Source organism: Pleurodeles waltl, chromosome 4_2, assembly GCF_031143425.1.
Source record: "Pleurodeles waltl isolate 20211129_DDA chromosome 4_2, aPleWal1.hap1.20221129, whole genome shotgun sequence".
In the NCBI taxonomy this organism is placed as follows: Eukaryota; Metazoa; Chordata; class Amphibia; order Caudata; family Salamandridae; genus Pleurodeles; species Pleurodeles waltl.
Window position 1 is genome coordinate 303,059,014 of NC_090443.1, and position 16,928 is coordinate 303,075,941.

Below are 16,928 nucleotides of genomic sequence, written 5' to 3' on the forward strand. Positions count from 1 at the left end.
TATAGAAGATGGTGCTGGAGGAGTTGGAGATGGTGTCTTAGGGAGGGATGCAGGAGGGTATACATCCGCGAGTATTGAGATTCCGGAGATTGATGGGCCAGGACCTTGTTAAGGCTTTCCAACCATCTAGGTGAAATATTTATAGGAGAGACTTGCCCAGAATGTGACGAGGCTCTTGAGGAGGCAATAGAAGACCTACTTGGTATGGTCGTTATATGAAGTTGTCCTTTGTGCAGCTGGTGGTCGACGGCGTAGAGAACGTGAACGGTCTTGTTTCGACGTTGATCAAATAGCTGAGGTGTGTTTCGACGTTGAACAATGATGTAGTGTCATCGACGGAGGCCACTTACGCATTGATGTTGAATGTCTTGACGATGAATGCCTTTCAAGCAAATTTCTTGACCTCAAATGCCTTGACGTCAAGTGTTGTGCCACTAGAGGCGTGTGCCTCGACTTCGAACTGTCTCTCCTTACCGTCGATGGAGATATCGATCTTTCCGTGACGTAGATGTTGTTGTCTTCGACGTTAATGGGTCTTGGTGTGCCCTTGACGGAGTATCAGCACGTAGGTGTTGGCTCAACATCGAGCGGTGAGTGCTCGCCGACAGAGAATTATCCTTCGAAGTTGACTGTGTCTTCGACATTATGTCCCTTGACGTCCCATGTGTCAACGTCAATGGGTGTTTCTCGACATCCATTGACGTTGATGCAACAACAATGGGAGTGATGACGCTGACGGGGAACAGGTATTTTCCTACCTGATGAGGTAGATCTTGCTTGCCGTTTGTCTTTAACACCTTTTTCTCCAGAGACCTTCTTATGAAGAGACGTGGATGTCATTTTCCTTCTCTAATGTAGGCCATGGAGACTAATCCTTTACCTTTCAATGTTCTTTTTGAAAGATTCTGGCAGTGTTTACAGGTCTCAGGGCAGTGGCTGTGAGGTAAACACACTATGCAGACTGAGTGTGGGTCAGTCTGAGCCTTCTTTTTACCACAAGCAGGGCATTTTACAAAATGGGAAGGCAGTTTATTTAGAGGAAAATGTTATTTTACTCAGAAAATGAAAAGATGTCAAGTAAAATGTAGAAAATTGTTGATTTATAGATTGTTTCTGCTACAAAAATCAGAAAATGAGAGCTTAATGCTCCAGGATCCTAACAGAAGGAACTGGAAAAAAAGAACTGACCTAACAGTGGCCCAACTGGCACCTCACTCTCACCTCTGAGGCATGGTGGGATACTGGAGGTTCTCAGGGCCTTAAAGGCACGGTGCCAGTTTTTTCGTTCTGCTACGTTAATTGGGATGCAGCCTAATGGCTAATAATTGCCTTTGTATTTTAACTGCAGTTTTTTTAAATATATGAGATTACTAATACTTTCTAGGCTCTCTTCTTTGATTGCAGAAAGATGTTAACTGCAGTTGAAGAGTTTTTATTAAAGAAAAACTTTATAAAAATAAGACATTTTTAACCTATTTGTCAACATAAACTGCATGACTGCTTACACATGTATATGATATATGTACTAAAGTTCTAGACACAAAATTTACTCACACATATACATTTAAGGTATATACATGTGTGTTTATATATGCTCTGGGGTCCCCGCACGTGGGCGGGAATATTTAGTGCTTATGACTATTGATGAGGATCCCCTGGCCGGGAAACTGCAGTGAATACATTGACTGATTTTCTTGGTATGCAAGACTATGATAACCAATTGACTGACTGCTAACTTAAGGCTCACGGGTAGTATCACTTGCTATTCGACGTAAAGCGCTTCAACCACTGATAGGGGTAATAAGCGCTACAATAATACAATTTCAATATTCATTGGCGATACATCCACTACTTTCAAACACAAACACAGAGGACATCTCTCCCAGCCTAAACAAAACCCTCGGGAGAATGGTTAATAATAGTGTGCTTGATAGATAAAGTAATTAAGAGTTTGTCTGTATTTTTGTTAAAGCACTGAAAAGAATGAGACTTGACCAACTCTAAATTCAAACATGGCTCCAAGTGACCTGTCTGGCCACCGCACTTCGCAGAATCCCTTGCTGTCTTCTTTGCCCAATGGCAGTGCTGCGTACTCACTTAGTGACAAAGGCCAAGAGAATGGGTGTCAATGACTTGGGGAAGTACTCCTGTTGAACGACGTGATTCAGAGTCATCAAGGGGCCGTAGAGGCTGGAGATGGCCTTCACCTTGTCTTCGCTCTGCCATGAGAGAAGAGGACAAAAATTCTGTTGAGGAACAAGAGCTGCTTCGAATACATGAGCTAGTAAGCCATCCCCTGACATAAGATCAGTCGGGTTCAAAGGAGTAAGCAGGGGCGCCACCACCTGTTCATACTAAGAACTGGGACAAAGGGGAACTGAGAGACCAAGAAATAATACTGCACTGTCCCAACAGGCATCACTTGCTCTGCACCGGCCCATTACGTGGACAGGAATTAAATAGATGTACTTCTTTTAAAAAAAAAAAAGGGGGAAAGGGAGTTTGCACTTAGGCGTCAGCTGTTGTCCAACACCTTCGATCCAGCTCGGTTACTGTAAATGAATAAACTAGTTAGGCGTTCGCACTGCTTAATTTGTGCAGGTGGGTATTTGGTGTGGGCAACTCCCAATCATAAGGCACAGAGACTTTTTTCAGCATTAACCGTTGGCTCTAAACAAGAGAAAAAGGCACAAAAGGGAAGCAGAAGGAAAAGAGATAATAAACAATGACAAAGACAAAAAGCAGGAATTACGAAGAAACTATAAGTACGAAGAACCTATACTGGGGTCGTGCAACAAAAGAGGCATGAGGTGGATTCAAGACAGCACAGACTGAATTTTCATCATACCTCTAGGCGAGTGTGTCCCCAGCACTTTTGTCCATAAATTACACGTGGTTTCTTCCACTTCCAAATGACAAAGACATTACAAAGCAAGACAAACACTTTCAGCCATGGAACTAGGGTGGAGAGAGAGTTGTGCCAGTCGAAAATGCAAGGGTGTTGAGATCAATTCATTTCCCATTGGTCATGATAAAGTACTTTTGACTAAAACATTTCAGGAGTGCCCTATTTCTTTATTTTTCTGCATACAATTTCATTCTTTAATAGTGTAAATTTCAGTCCAAATGCAGTGCGCTCCTAGACTAGATAGAAAATAAACACCAGAATTTCAAAGATTGTGTAATTTGTTCAATATCAGAACATTTTCATCAAGGCGAGGTGATGGAGCTCTTGATATGCCCCACATCACACAAGTAAATCTGGTTGTGTTTTCATTCTGCAACTTGTAGTCGTACAATCACAATGGAAAAACATAACTACAAGAACTATGAAGCAAAGGAAAAAGATGAGGCTAGTTAAGGTCTGGTGTGTTTCTGCAAGGAGGTTGTGGATAGATGGATATGGACTCCCGATTGGAATTACTTACATTTCCTACATATAGGAGTTTTCAGATTACATACACCACTTAAAATGTAGAAACTTCTTTTAAAACGAATAAAGATTAAAACACTGCATTTTTGTTCACTACTCAACCTCCTCCATTTCTCACTTCCACTACAGTGAAGTCTGTCCACAAGAAAACTACTAACCACGAAGCTTGACTGAGGTCTCCTCATATGCTGTTTCACCCCTCTTTTAAATCTGATATGCTGCATTAATAAGCAGAGGCAGCACACCATGGGACTGGTGATGGTTATGGACTTCTGAGCACAGTTATATAAAACAATGGGTTAGTGACAACGGAAGCATGGACAGCATTTGGACACATGCACATGCACCCAACATCTCTCCAAAACCAGAACATGTATTTCATTTACTGACAAGCCTTGTAATTCTTGGATAGACACAGACTGTGCCTGGCAAATCCTGGATGTCTGGGACACACTACAATGATTAGAATTTAACTGAAGTACTACTACGAAAATCGGGTAACTGGAGCCTCTGAGGCGGGTTGAAACCCTTAGCCCTGCCTACCGGATTAGCCAGATGTCCCGTCACAGAATGAGTTAGGTGAGCTAAATATGGTCTATGAATGTCTTTCCTTTAGTTTCAATGGCAATTGGTGTAATTGAATTCTATGTAGGGGCCAGAAGCTCCAATTATGCTTTCTCTTTCTTTTACTGACTCAACACAGCAGCCAATCAAATATCACTAAAACAAAAAACATCAATACCCACGATGCGTTACAGTATATCACATGTCCCAATCATGGCCCATGACCCCAACCTATATAAGGCATGACCCCAAAAGTCAATTCCTCTTTCTTTGCTGCTCCGTAGCAAAGTACTTGTATTTACCTATTGTACACTTGTATTGCCTATTTGGATGTGTTCTAGCGAAGCGATTCAGTTCACATTGCTTGCTTGTTTAGTTTAGCGCTTTGTTTTGACATCAGATTTTATGCCGATTCTGGCCTTTAGTGGAGCGGGAGCGGACTACGCTTCACTTGCGTAGTCCTATTCTATTATTACTCCGTTGTGTTTTACAAGCTGGTTGTTTCTAGAGTGATTCTCTGAGAAGGTGGCTCGTTTCTCTTGCGACCCAACCTCGTGGAAGTGCTCTCTGCTGTTTCTGTGCTCCCGATACACCCTGTTGCTTAGAGCTCAGGGCTGATATAATTTGAATAGGTTCTGCCTAGAGAGTGTTTTTCCCCAGGCTGCTCCCTCCACATTTTATTGGCCTGTTTAGCCTGGTAGGGGTTTTTGCACTCCCCCTATATTGAGCTCTCCTGACAATTAATATATCAAAACAATTATATATATATATATATATATATATATATATATATATATATATATATATATATATATATATATATATATATATATATATATATCAGGAGAATGGGTCAATGGGATCAGAATGAATCAGGGTATTACCCTGAAGATACTGGTAATCAAATGGAGATGAACCTGATTGTAGGGTCCAACAGTCTGTTAACAACACCCTAGTTAGGGCTTTGGGACCTTTTTCTGGTCATCTCCTCGACTACGCTCATACCCAAAGGTGGATGCAAGCGCCCCAGATGCATGGCAAATGATCTTAATCTAAAGATAAAGGAAAAGGACTGGATTCTGCATCTGTGGACGCCCATGCCGGTGCTTTTGAAACACTTTGCTGCAAAAGAACCAGTGAGCATAACTATAGTGTCAAAAAAGAATCTTGGTTTTCCCCTTCTTCAGAGAAAGATATATCCTCAGAGGACTCTGAAGACTGATAAACCGGGTCCCAGTAAAAAACAAGTTTCCCCCCTAAAGTGCTCGATTTTGATCCCACTGAGATTATCCACCCCAGCGCATCCAATTGGATTCTACCTCCGGAAGTGGCAAATTATGTACGATCTCACATACGTAAGAGCTTTGATAAAGAGGTCCAGTCCCGTCTCAGGGTGGAATGTCCTAGACCAGATCTAAAAGGCAAGGTTGTTGAGACACCAGAAGTTGACCTCACTATGGTGACTTATCAAGAAATACTCCAGGGACCCAAAAAAGGGCCTGGAGAGGTTGCTGCGTAACTGCCAAGACAAACTGTTAGACATGTCTGGGCCCCTAACTAAAATTCTGGAGCCGGCTTTCCATTCCAAAGAATCAGGTACACCAGTGGACACCGACATTTTAATTGGTTGGGCGCAAAGGGCCCTAGGTCAGCTTCCTAATACCAATTGTGCTATTTCATCCTAACGTAGAAGGTTTGTACTCCTGTGTATCGACCCCTAACTAAACTACCTGGGCACCTCAGAAGCGGGCCCTTCGGCCAACGGATTACTCTTTTGGGCGTCTTTCATCAAAGAGCTATCAAAATTCTGTTCTACCTATTCCTCCCTCGACCAGGCCCAGATGTCACTTAAAAAGGTTTTCAAGAGGCCTTTTTCTCAGGGCCGGTCGTTACGGAGGGCGAATGCCCGGCCGAGGATCTCTCAAGTTCTCAAAATTACCAAGAAATTATCCAAGAGGAAGAGGAGGTTGGTATGGGGAGCCTTTGGACACCTCCTTCTACCCTACTCGCTCCAGAGGAAGGCGTTCCAGATTCCGTAGAGGGTCCAGCCAGGGACAACAGGGAGAAATCCAGCATCCTGGATATTCCGGTAAGAATTATATCAAATTCTCAGGTGCTACTGGGTGGGAGAGTGGGCTTATTCCTAGACAACTGGAAACACATTTCTGGAGACCCATGGGTTCTTCAGTTTTCAGACTTCAGACTAGAGTTTTTCAGTACCCTGGTGTATTTTTCCCTAGCAGATCAGTCCTTTAGACTTAGAGGTTCAAGCCCTGCTCGATAAAGGGGAAGTACGTTTTTCCTCACCTCATCCTTGCGGTTTTATCAGCCCCATTTTCCTAGTAGACAAGAAGGGTGGAGGTCATCATTTCGTGCTAAACCTAAAAGACTTCAATCATTGGATTTTGTATAGGCACTTCAAAATGGAAGGAATACACATGCTGAGAGACATTTTATTTGGTGGTGACTGGATGGTCCGGATAGACCTCAAGGACCCCTATCTCTCGATACCCATCTTTCCTCCCTACAGGAGACATTTACAATTCCTTTGGAGGGGTCACTGCCTGGAGTTCAGTGCTCTCCTCTTCGGCCTGTCGTCAGCCCCATGGTGCTTCACCAAACTGATGAGACCAGTGGTTGAGTCACTTTGAGCCCGAGAGGTGCGTTTGCTAATTTATCTGGATGACATATTGACTGCTTGAGATGGACAGACTCTCCTGAGTCATTTAGAGTGGACTGTTCCACTCTTACAGGATCTAGGATTCCTTATCAATGTGCAGAAGTCACTACTGAGTCCATCCCAGGTGATAGACTTCCTGGGCTTCTGGATAGATTCAGTCCGATCACATCTTATTCTTCCTTCTTAGAAAATTTGCAGCATCAAGAAGGAATTGAGGTCTGCATCAGCCAGTCCGACTGTCACTGAGGACCATTGCGAGGATAGTAGGTTTCAGGGCCTCATCCATTCCGGACATTTTTCCAGCCCCTCTTCACTATCGTGTTCTTCAGAGATTAAAAATCCAACACCTTCGGAAAAGCCTGACTTACTCAGAACTGATTCCATTATCCGACAAAGTTAGGATGGAAATTAATTGGTGGCTAGACGTAGGGATCAAATCGGATGCCAATCAGTGGGGCTGGGGAGCTCGCTGTGGCTCGATGGAGACAGGGGGGCGATGGCTGAGATTGGAACGGAGTCTCCACATAAATTGTTTAGAACTTCTAGAGGGCTCCTTTGCCATCAAGAGCCTGTCCCCTCAGAAAACAGACTGTTGCATATTATTGAAGATGGACAATAAATTGGCAGTCAGATTTGTCAACAAACGGTGGAGGTGGTTGTGGTGGTGGGGGGGTGGTGGGGTAACGCAACAAAATCCAGGATTCAGGAAACTGTATCCGGTACTTTTTCTCCAGAAAATCAGAGTGTGGTACTTGCGACGTGGATCTTTTTGCATCACATCTCAATTTTCAGATACCGAAATTCTTCCGCTGACATCCGGACCCTCTAGCTCTGGTGACAGAGGCCTTTCTCCAAAACTGGACTCTCTATCGGTTGTATGCTTTTCTCCCATTCATGATGATTCCCACGGTTCTGTCTCTCATACGGCAACAGAAGGTGGAGATTGTTCTTGTGATTCCCATTCTGGAGAGCCCAGACGTATTCAGTATCTGATTCCCCCCCGCTTCTCATTTGTCCTCGTCAGAATCTTCTGATGAGTCTGGAAGGCCTTCAACATCCATTGGTCCTGTCAGACTTCTGTTAATGGCCTGGATGGTTTCAGGTCAAGCTGGAATTCCCCAGGCATTTTGCAACAAGCTGCCGATTTCATCGAACAAGCATAGGCAGCGGGCACTCATAAGCGGTATGCATCAGCTTGGTGGAGATGGAGTAGTTGGTGTGACGTGCAGGGTTTTGATCCCGTGGGGTCGGATGTTGACTTGATGTAGTTTTTTAGCTGAACTCGCAGGTTCAGGAATGGCCTACAGAACGGTCAATAAGTTCAGGTCCGCCATTTCTGCTGGTCATGAGCCAAGTGAAAGTAAGCCAGTGGGGGAACATCCTATGGTTTGCAAGGTAATGAAAGGTCTCTGCATGTTGAATCCTCCTCAGGCCCGATATTCCTCCCTTTGGGATGTTGACATAGTTTTGAGATCAATTATTGATATCTTTACAGAAACCTTTTAAACCAGTGTCGCCCGCTACCTTATCTAGATGGATGAAATGGTTGATGAGCGAAGCTGGAATTGATACATCAAAATTTGGGGCTCATTCGGCCAGGGGAGCCATGGCTTCCAAGACATATGCTTTAGGTTATCGTTTGGAGGACATTGTGAGGGCAGCAGACTGGTCTTCTGAGTCTACTTTTCGTAAATTCTATCACAAACCTGTTGTTGATGTAGCGACTGTGGTAACTGGACAGCTTTAAACAAGCATAATTGGAGCCTCCGGTCCCTGCAGAACAAAAGAAATTCTAACTTATGCGTCAAGATTTTTCAGTTCTATTAAGGACACGAAGGCGAGGATTATCCCTCCCATATTTCTTTAAGACAATTATAATGGTCTAGTGTTAAGAATCTATTGTGATTTATTGTTATATATGTTTATGGATTTGCCCTCCCTTCACTTATGGATTTTGCACACAGACGTTTTGATAAATGTATATTCTTTACATTATGGAGGGTATTACCTTCAATTTTGTCAGTTTAGGGGCTGATCAGAAGACACCATGGAGAATGAAGTTCCTGATCTTCAGCTTTCTGAGAGGTCAGATCTATGGACTTCGGTTGTGTTGGAAAGGATTCTGCTCCTTCTGGATATGGCTCCTGTTGAGCTCGCCTTGCAGTTTCCAGGACCTCGGATCTAGTTGGTTTTGAAAAGTTTCATCTCTAAGGAGTTGCGTTTCCGATATGTTTAGGTACTTAACTGACTTTTACGAAGAAAGAGGAAGTGACTTTTGAGGTCATGTCTTATATAGGATTGGGCCCTGGGCGATGATTGGAACATGTGAAACTGTAAAGCATCATGGGTATTGATGTTTGTTTTAATGATATTTGATTGGCTGCTGTGTCGAGTCAGTAAAAAAAAAAAAAAAAGAGAAAGCATAATCCTCTCCTCCATATCCTTAATAGAACTGAAAATTCTTGACGTGTAAGCTAGAAAATCTTGTATTCTACTATTTTAAGCGCTCTGGCCCCTGTTGTTATCTCTCCATGGGCTTTTAATAACACCCATTAGCTTGGTTGGTTTATGGGCCTGTCTTTTAAAATTCGCTTGATTTCATTGGTGAAAGGTATGCATACGTCATGCCTTTTCTGGTGTTTAACCCTCCTCAAGTGCACTGGTAATAAACTACTGAAAACGTATGAGGCTCCATGTTTTCTGGATGGCTTCTGCACTATTTCTTTTTATTTCCAGGCAGCGCGAACTCGCTGGGCAATAGTCGAGCGCTTCGCATAACATCGATCCTGTAACATGGATAATTCTACTTTTGCTGGTTACATGGATATTTGCAGTTTTGCCGATACCTTTCACTGCGAACGAGCTTCTGTTTCCTTTTCTGTGTCGCTTTCACACTCACGGCGACCATCGGCTCGCATATGTGAAACTCCTTTTTGTTTCATTATCAGTTTATGTGGCAAGAAAAGTCCTGTTAGGAGTTTACAATGCTAATAGCTCTAACGCGTTGAGTTTGCCGTTGTGTAACATTTCTGTGTGACAGGACAAGTAACTCACCCTTCGAACTGACACAGGGTTCTTCTGTCTTACTTAAAAATGATGGGTTCTCTGGCATTACTGGAAGTGCTACGTCCTGTGGAGCTCTTCAGAACAGTGATCTGTTCTTCATGCCACACTTTTGTGTAACAGTGTCTTGAAAGTAGTTCCAAGACTGAACCACAGGTTGTCGAACCTCATTCCCTAGTTAGTAGTTTGCTATGGATCATACTTCTTCATTCAGTTCTGCTCTGTGCTGTATTGAAGTGCTTAGGATCGGATGATGGTTCCGAGGTCCCAACTTCAGCAGTCTAAAGAGCTTGAACCCAGATCTGGCAGGAGGGCGTGGGGCACTGGGGTTATGCTAGGATCCAGCTATGCTGCACACGTCTGTAAATCTCTTTTACAGAGTGTTCCTAATAAACACAGTTCGAGAGTGCAGGACGGTGCTCAGACGCAGAGCTGCTGCTACAGTGCAATTAACTAGCATGTTGTACCAATGCCGAATGTTAACGGACAACATTTGGCTGCAGTCACTCCGATGTTGGTTGTTGACGTTCGCCTGTCTCTCATTCATTCAAATAAGAAATGGAGCGCATACATGCCAACATTTTGAAGAGGAAAGCAGGATAGTGAAAACAGAATTGGGGGAATGTATTTGTCACTGATGACCACTGAGACAGAGGCTGCGATAATCAAGCAATTTTTTGCTTTAAAAAGGCGGGAGTCTCCTGCAAAAATCGGGTCTCTTGGCATGTATGTATACATCATAATGGTAAAGGAAGTAACCCATAGCGATTCCAGTGGCAGCCTCAGCCTCCTTTCCCTGGCCAGTCTAACGGGAAATGTGTAGATGCACTTGACAAAATAAGTGCTACACTGCATCCTCTACAAGGGATGTACCCAACACAGATCCAGAAAACGGAATCCGTGCCAGGTTTTCAGGCTAACCATTAACCATGTAGATGACTCCTATTTATATGCTTTGTTGCTCTTTTTAACTTCTGTGACTATTTTTAAAATGTTGTACAAATCCGACATTCAGGATCTGTGTGGGACCTCCCTGCACCAAGCTCTTTGATCTTAGGTGGCATACACGTGGCAGCAGCTCAGCAGCCTCTTCTTGATATGGGTGAGTTCAGAAGCAAAGGAGAGGCTGCCTAACATAACGAAGGGCACTGCTGATTGTTTTGAAGACTTTGTAGCATGAGTCGCCATGCTGGGAGCCTGGCCTGCTGTGATTGCCAGTGGCTTCAATGCAAAACAGTGCATGCCCTGGAATGAAAGAAATATGGTCATATCGCGACATCCAAGCATCCCTTTGTGGGTTTGTTTTTTTAAAAAAAACATTTGGTGTGCCTCGGGCAAAGGTCCCCGACTGACTACTGTGAGATTGAAAGATATACCGGTGCCAGCGTGAGGCATTGGAAACCCATATGTTGCCTACACATAAAAAGTCTACACATACCATTATTCAATGTGAAGTGCATGTAGGGCTGCACCTTAGAAGTGATTACTTTATTTCAAGGAACAGTAAAAAACATGTTCTTATCTCGGTGGCGCTAAATAGCTCTCCTCCCATTCAGAAAGCAAAATGAAAAGTGAACATATCAGAGAGACATCTCAATGGTGCATCTATTATTGCATTTAGGCCCTCATTACGACCTTGATCTGACCACTGGGCGGCCGCACTCCCGCCGCGGCCATCAGGAGATCCCCGCTGGGCGGAAACCTGGTTTCCGCCCGCTGGCCCAGCGGGGATCTCAGCCGCAACACAGGAGCCGACTCCAAATGGAGCCGGAGGTGTGGCGGCCTTGCGACGGGTGCAGTTGCACCCGTCGCGCTTTTCACTGTCTGCATAGCAGACAGTGAAAAGCTGCACGGGCCGTGGCAGGGGGCCCCTGCACTGCCCATGCCAGTGGCATGAGCAGCGCAGGGGCCCCACGACTTCCCAAACGCCAGGAAAAGGCTGGCGGTAGGGGGACTCGTAATCCCCTGGGCAGCCCTGGCGGATTAAATCTGCCAGGACCACTGTGGCGGGGAAACCGCCGGTCCCGGAGTGCGACCGCAGCGCTTCCGCCGCGATCGTGATACTAGGGATTTCACCGCCAGCCTGCTGGTGGTGAAATCCGCCACAACAACCCTTGTTGTAATGAGGGCCTTAGTGTTTTGTTTCCTTTCTGTACATTCCTTTCACGTGAAATCCTGAAAGCAGCACACCCCTCCATTTGATCGTTCACCTCCCCCTGTTTCTTTTTTAAATTAATTTTTGGAGAAAGTAAGTCTGGTATGGTGTCTGTATTTCCCTATGGAGCGTGTTTCACCCCCCAATCTTCTTTGGGCGGTTGACTAATCCTTTTTATATTCCTCAGACTGGGATTAGCATCATCTGTCTGGTGCGATCCAACAAACCACCATGCTGTTCTGTAGTGTTGTAGGAATCAAATCAAACAAAGTCATAACACAAGCAATAGTTTGATAAAACAAACAGGTCAAGTTAATCAGAAATACGTGGGCAGTACTACACTCATCTTGTAGGATTTTACTTTTTCTCTATTTTTTTTACTTTCCTCATTTGTTTAATTTTAAATGCTGGCACAACTATAGTATTTGTTCTGCCTACATTACTATTATTTGTTATGCAAAATTCACATCATTTTTTACTTAGCATAATATGGTGAATCAAAAATATATCTGATAGCTAAAAATGATTTAACTTGTTTAACTGTGTATTACTATTGGCTGTATAGGTTTGGGGTTTGATTTGAGTTCTGTTTGCACTAGATAAGGCAGAGTCGCTATGCCCTATACTGATGTTCTAGAATAATAGAATATTACTGATTTGTCCCAAGTAGGTGGAGTCCAGGGTGTCAATGTCTTATATATTTGCTAAGGCCTTCACATTATAGTGTCAGAAACTATTATCACTAGTGGCTGTGTTGAATTGTATAGTGGCTGTACTGAACTGTAGCATTTCAATGGGGGATGGAGAGTTTAATTAACATTGCTCATTGTACAGGAGTTTGTTTTGGCCTCAGCGGTAAGTGTTGGGTCTGATGAATGAAGCTCAGAGATGTTCTACAACCGTGCTGTGGCAATCTTCTTGCTCTACTTACCCTTGGGGTGTAGCACAGAGGTGAAAGACATAGTTGTGTCCCATCTTCTTGGTAGTGAGGTAATGGACGAAGAGTATGGGTTTGTAGTTTGGCCTCCCTTGGAATTGCTTGTTGTTGTGTTTGACATTGGACAGGGTGTTCAAATTGTGTTGCAGCCTGTTTGTAGCTTTGCTTATGCATTGAGTGTAGCAGAGAGGTGTAGCTTGATAGAGTTATGCTTTAGTATACATTCCAATGCTTGTCTAATGTGTGCGTGAGTGAGTTATGTGATTGAGAACCGCTATGTTTTTGCTTCTCCTGAATGATCCTTTTCTTCCTGGGAGCTAATTCAAATGTTTGTTCATCAGAACTGAGAAAGGCGTACTGCTAATATAAGACTATTTAAAGGAAGGAAGAGGCAGGAATAGGTGCTATCTGGATTGGTGTGTCCTTTGGGATTATGACTGTTGTTTGAGTTGAAGAAAGACCACTTCAGTACCATAGAAGGCCTGGTTGGTGAATGAGATACACATGGCTACAGGCAGCCACTGAGAAACATCCAGTGCCTAGGGGGCAAACAGCTGCACATGCGTAAATATAGGATGTGTTTGACTATCTTGTTCTTCGCTCATAAGGTATAAGCTTTCAGATTGGATGGGAGCTCAAGCGCTTTAAGGATTCCCGAGCCACAGCCCGGTCCCTTGGCCTCGTACCCGCACCTAGAGCCCAGCAGTCCGCCTTTCACCCCTTTCGTGGCTATGGAAGGGGCACCCAACCGCGTCCTTTTCCACCTGGCCACAGTCCCGCGCATGCTGTACAGCCCGTGTACGGCCGCGGAATCCCACGTTCCCGGGGATCAGGGAGCCAGCGAGTCGCTCAGTCCACCCACGCCCCCTTCTCAGCCTCCAAGCCTTCCTAGTCCGCAGGTACATCAGGAGCCAGTAGGTAGCAGGATACGTCATCACATGCCCCAATGGCAAGCCATTACCTGGGACACTTGGGTAATCCAAATTGTCCGAAGGGGCTACTCCCTCCCCTTCGAGACATCTCCTCCAACAATGCCACCTTCATTTAGTCAGATATTGGAGGATCATACGGCGCTTCTCCATGAAGAAGTACAAGCCCTTTTGGCCAAAGGAGCTATAGAGAGGGTTCCGTTGCCAGAAGTAGGTCGTGGTTGCTATTCCCGCTACTTTCTGGTTCCGAAAAAGGACAAAGGACTTAGACCTATATTGGATCTTCAGTCTCGCAATCTCTTCCTAAAAAAGGAGAAGTTCAAAATGTTGACATTGGCTCAGGTCCTATCTGCCCTGGATCCCGGACACTGGATGGTAGCGTTGGACTTGCAAGATGCATACTTCCACATTCACGTCTTGCCTGTCCGCCGGCGTTACCTACAATTTGTGGTAGGTCACGAGCACTTTCAGTTTACCGTGCTCCCCTTTGGCCTTACCAGTGCCCCTCGGGTGTTCGCAAAAGTGATGGTAGTGGTGGCAGCTCATCTGCGCAGGTTAGGGGTCCCAGTCTTCCCCTACCTCGACGATTGGCTGTTGAAGGCAAACTCGCCCAAGACAGTCGTCTCCCACCTCCAGACTTCAGCAAATCTTTTGCATTTGCTGGGGTTCACTATCAACGTGCCAAAGTCACACCTGACTCCTTCTCAGAAACTGCCTTTCATCTGAGTTATTTTGGACACTGTGCAGTTTTGGGCATATCCTCCCGAAAAGCGAGTTCAGGATATTTGGGCTATGATACCAATGTTTCAGCCTCTGTCCTGGATTTTGGTAAGAATGACTGAGGCTGCTGGGCCTCACGGCCTCCTGCATCCTGCTCGTTCAAAATGCCAGATGGCATATGCGAGCTCTGCAGTGGGACCTAAAGTTCCAGTGGGCGCAGCATCAGGGGAATCTCTCCGACAAGGTCCAGATCTTGGAAGGGACTGCGAAAGACCTGCAGTGGTGGTTACCGAATCAGGATTGGGTCAAGGGCAGATCCCTCACCTTCCCCTATCCAGATCTTACGATCATGACAGATGCGTCACTTCTGGGATGGGGTGGCCACATGGAAGAGACAGAGATCAGAGGTATCTGGTCTCCGGCGGAAACCGGTCTCCATTTCAATCATCTGGAGCTCCGAGCGGTTCGACTAGCATTAAAAGCATTTCTTCCCTGCCTCAAGCGGAAAGCAGTGCAGGTGTTCACAGACAACATCACAGCCATGTGGTATAGCAACAAACAAGGCGGAGTGGGGTTGTGGACTCTTTGCCAAGAGGCCCTTCGTCTCTGGACTTGGCTGGAACACCAGGCATTTCCCTGGTGGTTCAACACCTGGCAGGTTCCTTGAACGCCAGAGAAGACAAACTCAGCCGACGATGCATGATCGACCACGAATGGCGTCTCTATCCAGAGGAGCGTAAGGTCTCTTCCTACAGTGGAGAGAACCTTGGTTAGACTTGTTTGCCTCCGTAGAGAGCACACAATGTCATCTGTTTTGTGCATTGGAGTTTCCAAGGCGGCACTCGCTCGGCAATGCTTTTCATCACGAGTGGAACTCAGGCCTCCTGTACGTCTTCCAGCCAATACCACTTCTGCCCAGAGTTCTGAAGGTGATCAGGCAAAACCGGGCCCAAATAATACCGGTGACTCCGGACTAGGCACAGAGAGTCCGGTGTCCCGAGCTTTTGAACATGGCCATAGCTCCTTCGATCAGGCTGCCTCTTCAGGAGGATCTTCTGTGGCGGCAGCAGCAGGGGAAGGTCCTCCACCCGAACCTGTCAACTCTGCGACTTCTTGCATGGAGATTGAGCAGCGACAGTTGCCGTTTTACGACTTGCCACCCGAAGTCTGTGACATTATCTTGGCAACCAGGCATCCCTCGACCAAGACTGTATACACCCGTCATTGGAAGAAATATGTGGCATGGTGCATTGACAATTCTGTCGATCCTCTATCTGCTCCTCTCAAGTTCTTCTCTTTATTCTTTCCCTTGCCCGGCAGTGTTCCACCTTAAGCACTCTTAAGGTGTAAGGAAATGCCTCCTTGGAATGGTTACCCCCTGACTTTTTGCCTTTGCTGATGCCAAGTTATGATTTGAAAGTGTGCTGAGGCCTGCTAACCAGGCCCCAGCACCAGTGTTCTTTCCCTAAACTGTACCTTTGTCTCCCCAACTGGCACAACCCTGGCACTCAGGTAAGTCCCTTGTAACTGGTACCCCTGGTACCAAGGGCCCTGATGCCAGGGAAGGTCTCTAAGGGATGAAGCATGTCTTATGCCATCCTGGGGACCCCTAACTCAGCAGACACACTGCTTGCCAGCTTGTGTGTGCTGGTGGGGAGAAAATGACTAAGTCGACATGGCACTCCCCTCAGGGTGCCATGCCAACCTCACACTGCCTATGGCATAGATAAGTCACCCCCCTAGCAGGCCATAGAGCCCTAAGGCAGGGTGCACTATACCATAGGTGAGGGCATAGGTGCATGAGCACTATGCCCCTACAGTGTCTAAGCAAAACCTTAGACATTGTAAGTGCAGGGTAGCCATAAGAGTATATGGTCTGGGAGACTGTAAAACACGTCTCCATGGTACCATAATGGCTACACTAAAAACTGGGAAGCTTTGTATCAAACTTCTCAGCACAATAAATGCACACTGATGCCAGTGTGCATTTTATTGTGGAATACAGCCCAGAGGGCATCTTAGAGATGCCCCTTGAAAACATACCTGACTTCCAGTGTGGGCTGACTAGTTTTACCAGCCTGCCACACACCAGACATGTTGCTGGCCACATGGGGAGAGTGCCTTTGTCACTCTGTGGCTAGTAACAAAGCCTGTACTGGGTGGAGGTGCTTCTCACCTCCCCCTGCAGGAACTGTAAAACCTGGCGGTGAGCCTCAAAGGCTCACCCCCTTTGTTACAGCACCCCAGGGCACTCCAGCTAGTGGAGATGCCCGCCCTCTCCGGCCACGGCCCCACTTTTGGCAGCAAGGCCGGAGGAGATAATGAGAAAAACAAGGGAGTCACTGGCCAGTCAGGACAACCCCTAAGGTGTCCTGAGCTGAGGGGACTCTGACTTTTAGAAATCCTCCATCTTCCAGATGGAGGATTCCCCCAATAGGATTAGGGAT

General features: G+C 45.6%; 1 protein-coding gene across 4 annotated transcripts in view; it reads right to left on the reverse strand.

Annotated features, from left to right (window-relative positions):
- The window catches only part of RANGAP1 (Ran GTPase activating protein 1), a 435,479-nt gene that overhangs the window by 31,540 nt on the left and 387,011 nt on the right, over nucleotides 1–16,928 (reverse strand). For 3 of the 4 annotated variants that reach the window (XM_069231247.1, XM_069231244.1, XM_069231245.1), the window contains one exon: nucleotides 2,098–2,219. The exons of the other annotated variant lie outside the window; for it this stretch is intronic. In XM_069231247.1, coding sequence (XP_069087348.1) covers nucleotides 2,098–2,219 — 122 coding nt within the window. The remainder of the gene's footprint in view (nucleotides 1–2,097; nucleotides 2,220–16,928) is intronic. 4 annotated transcript variants of the gene reach the window in all.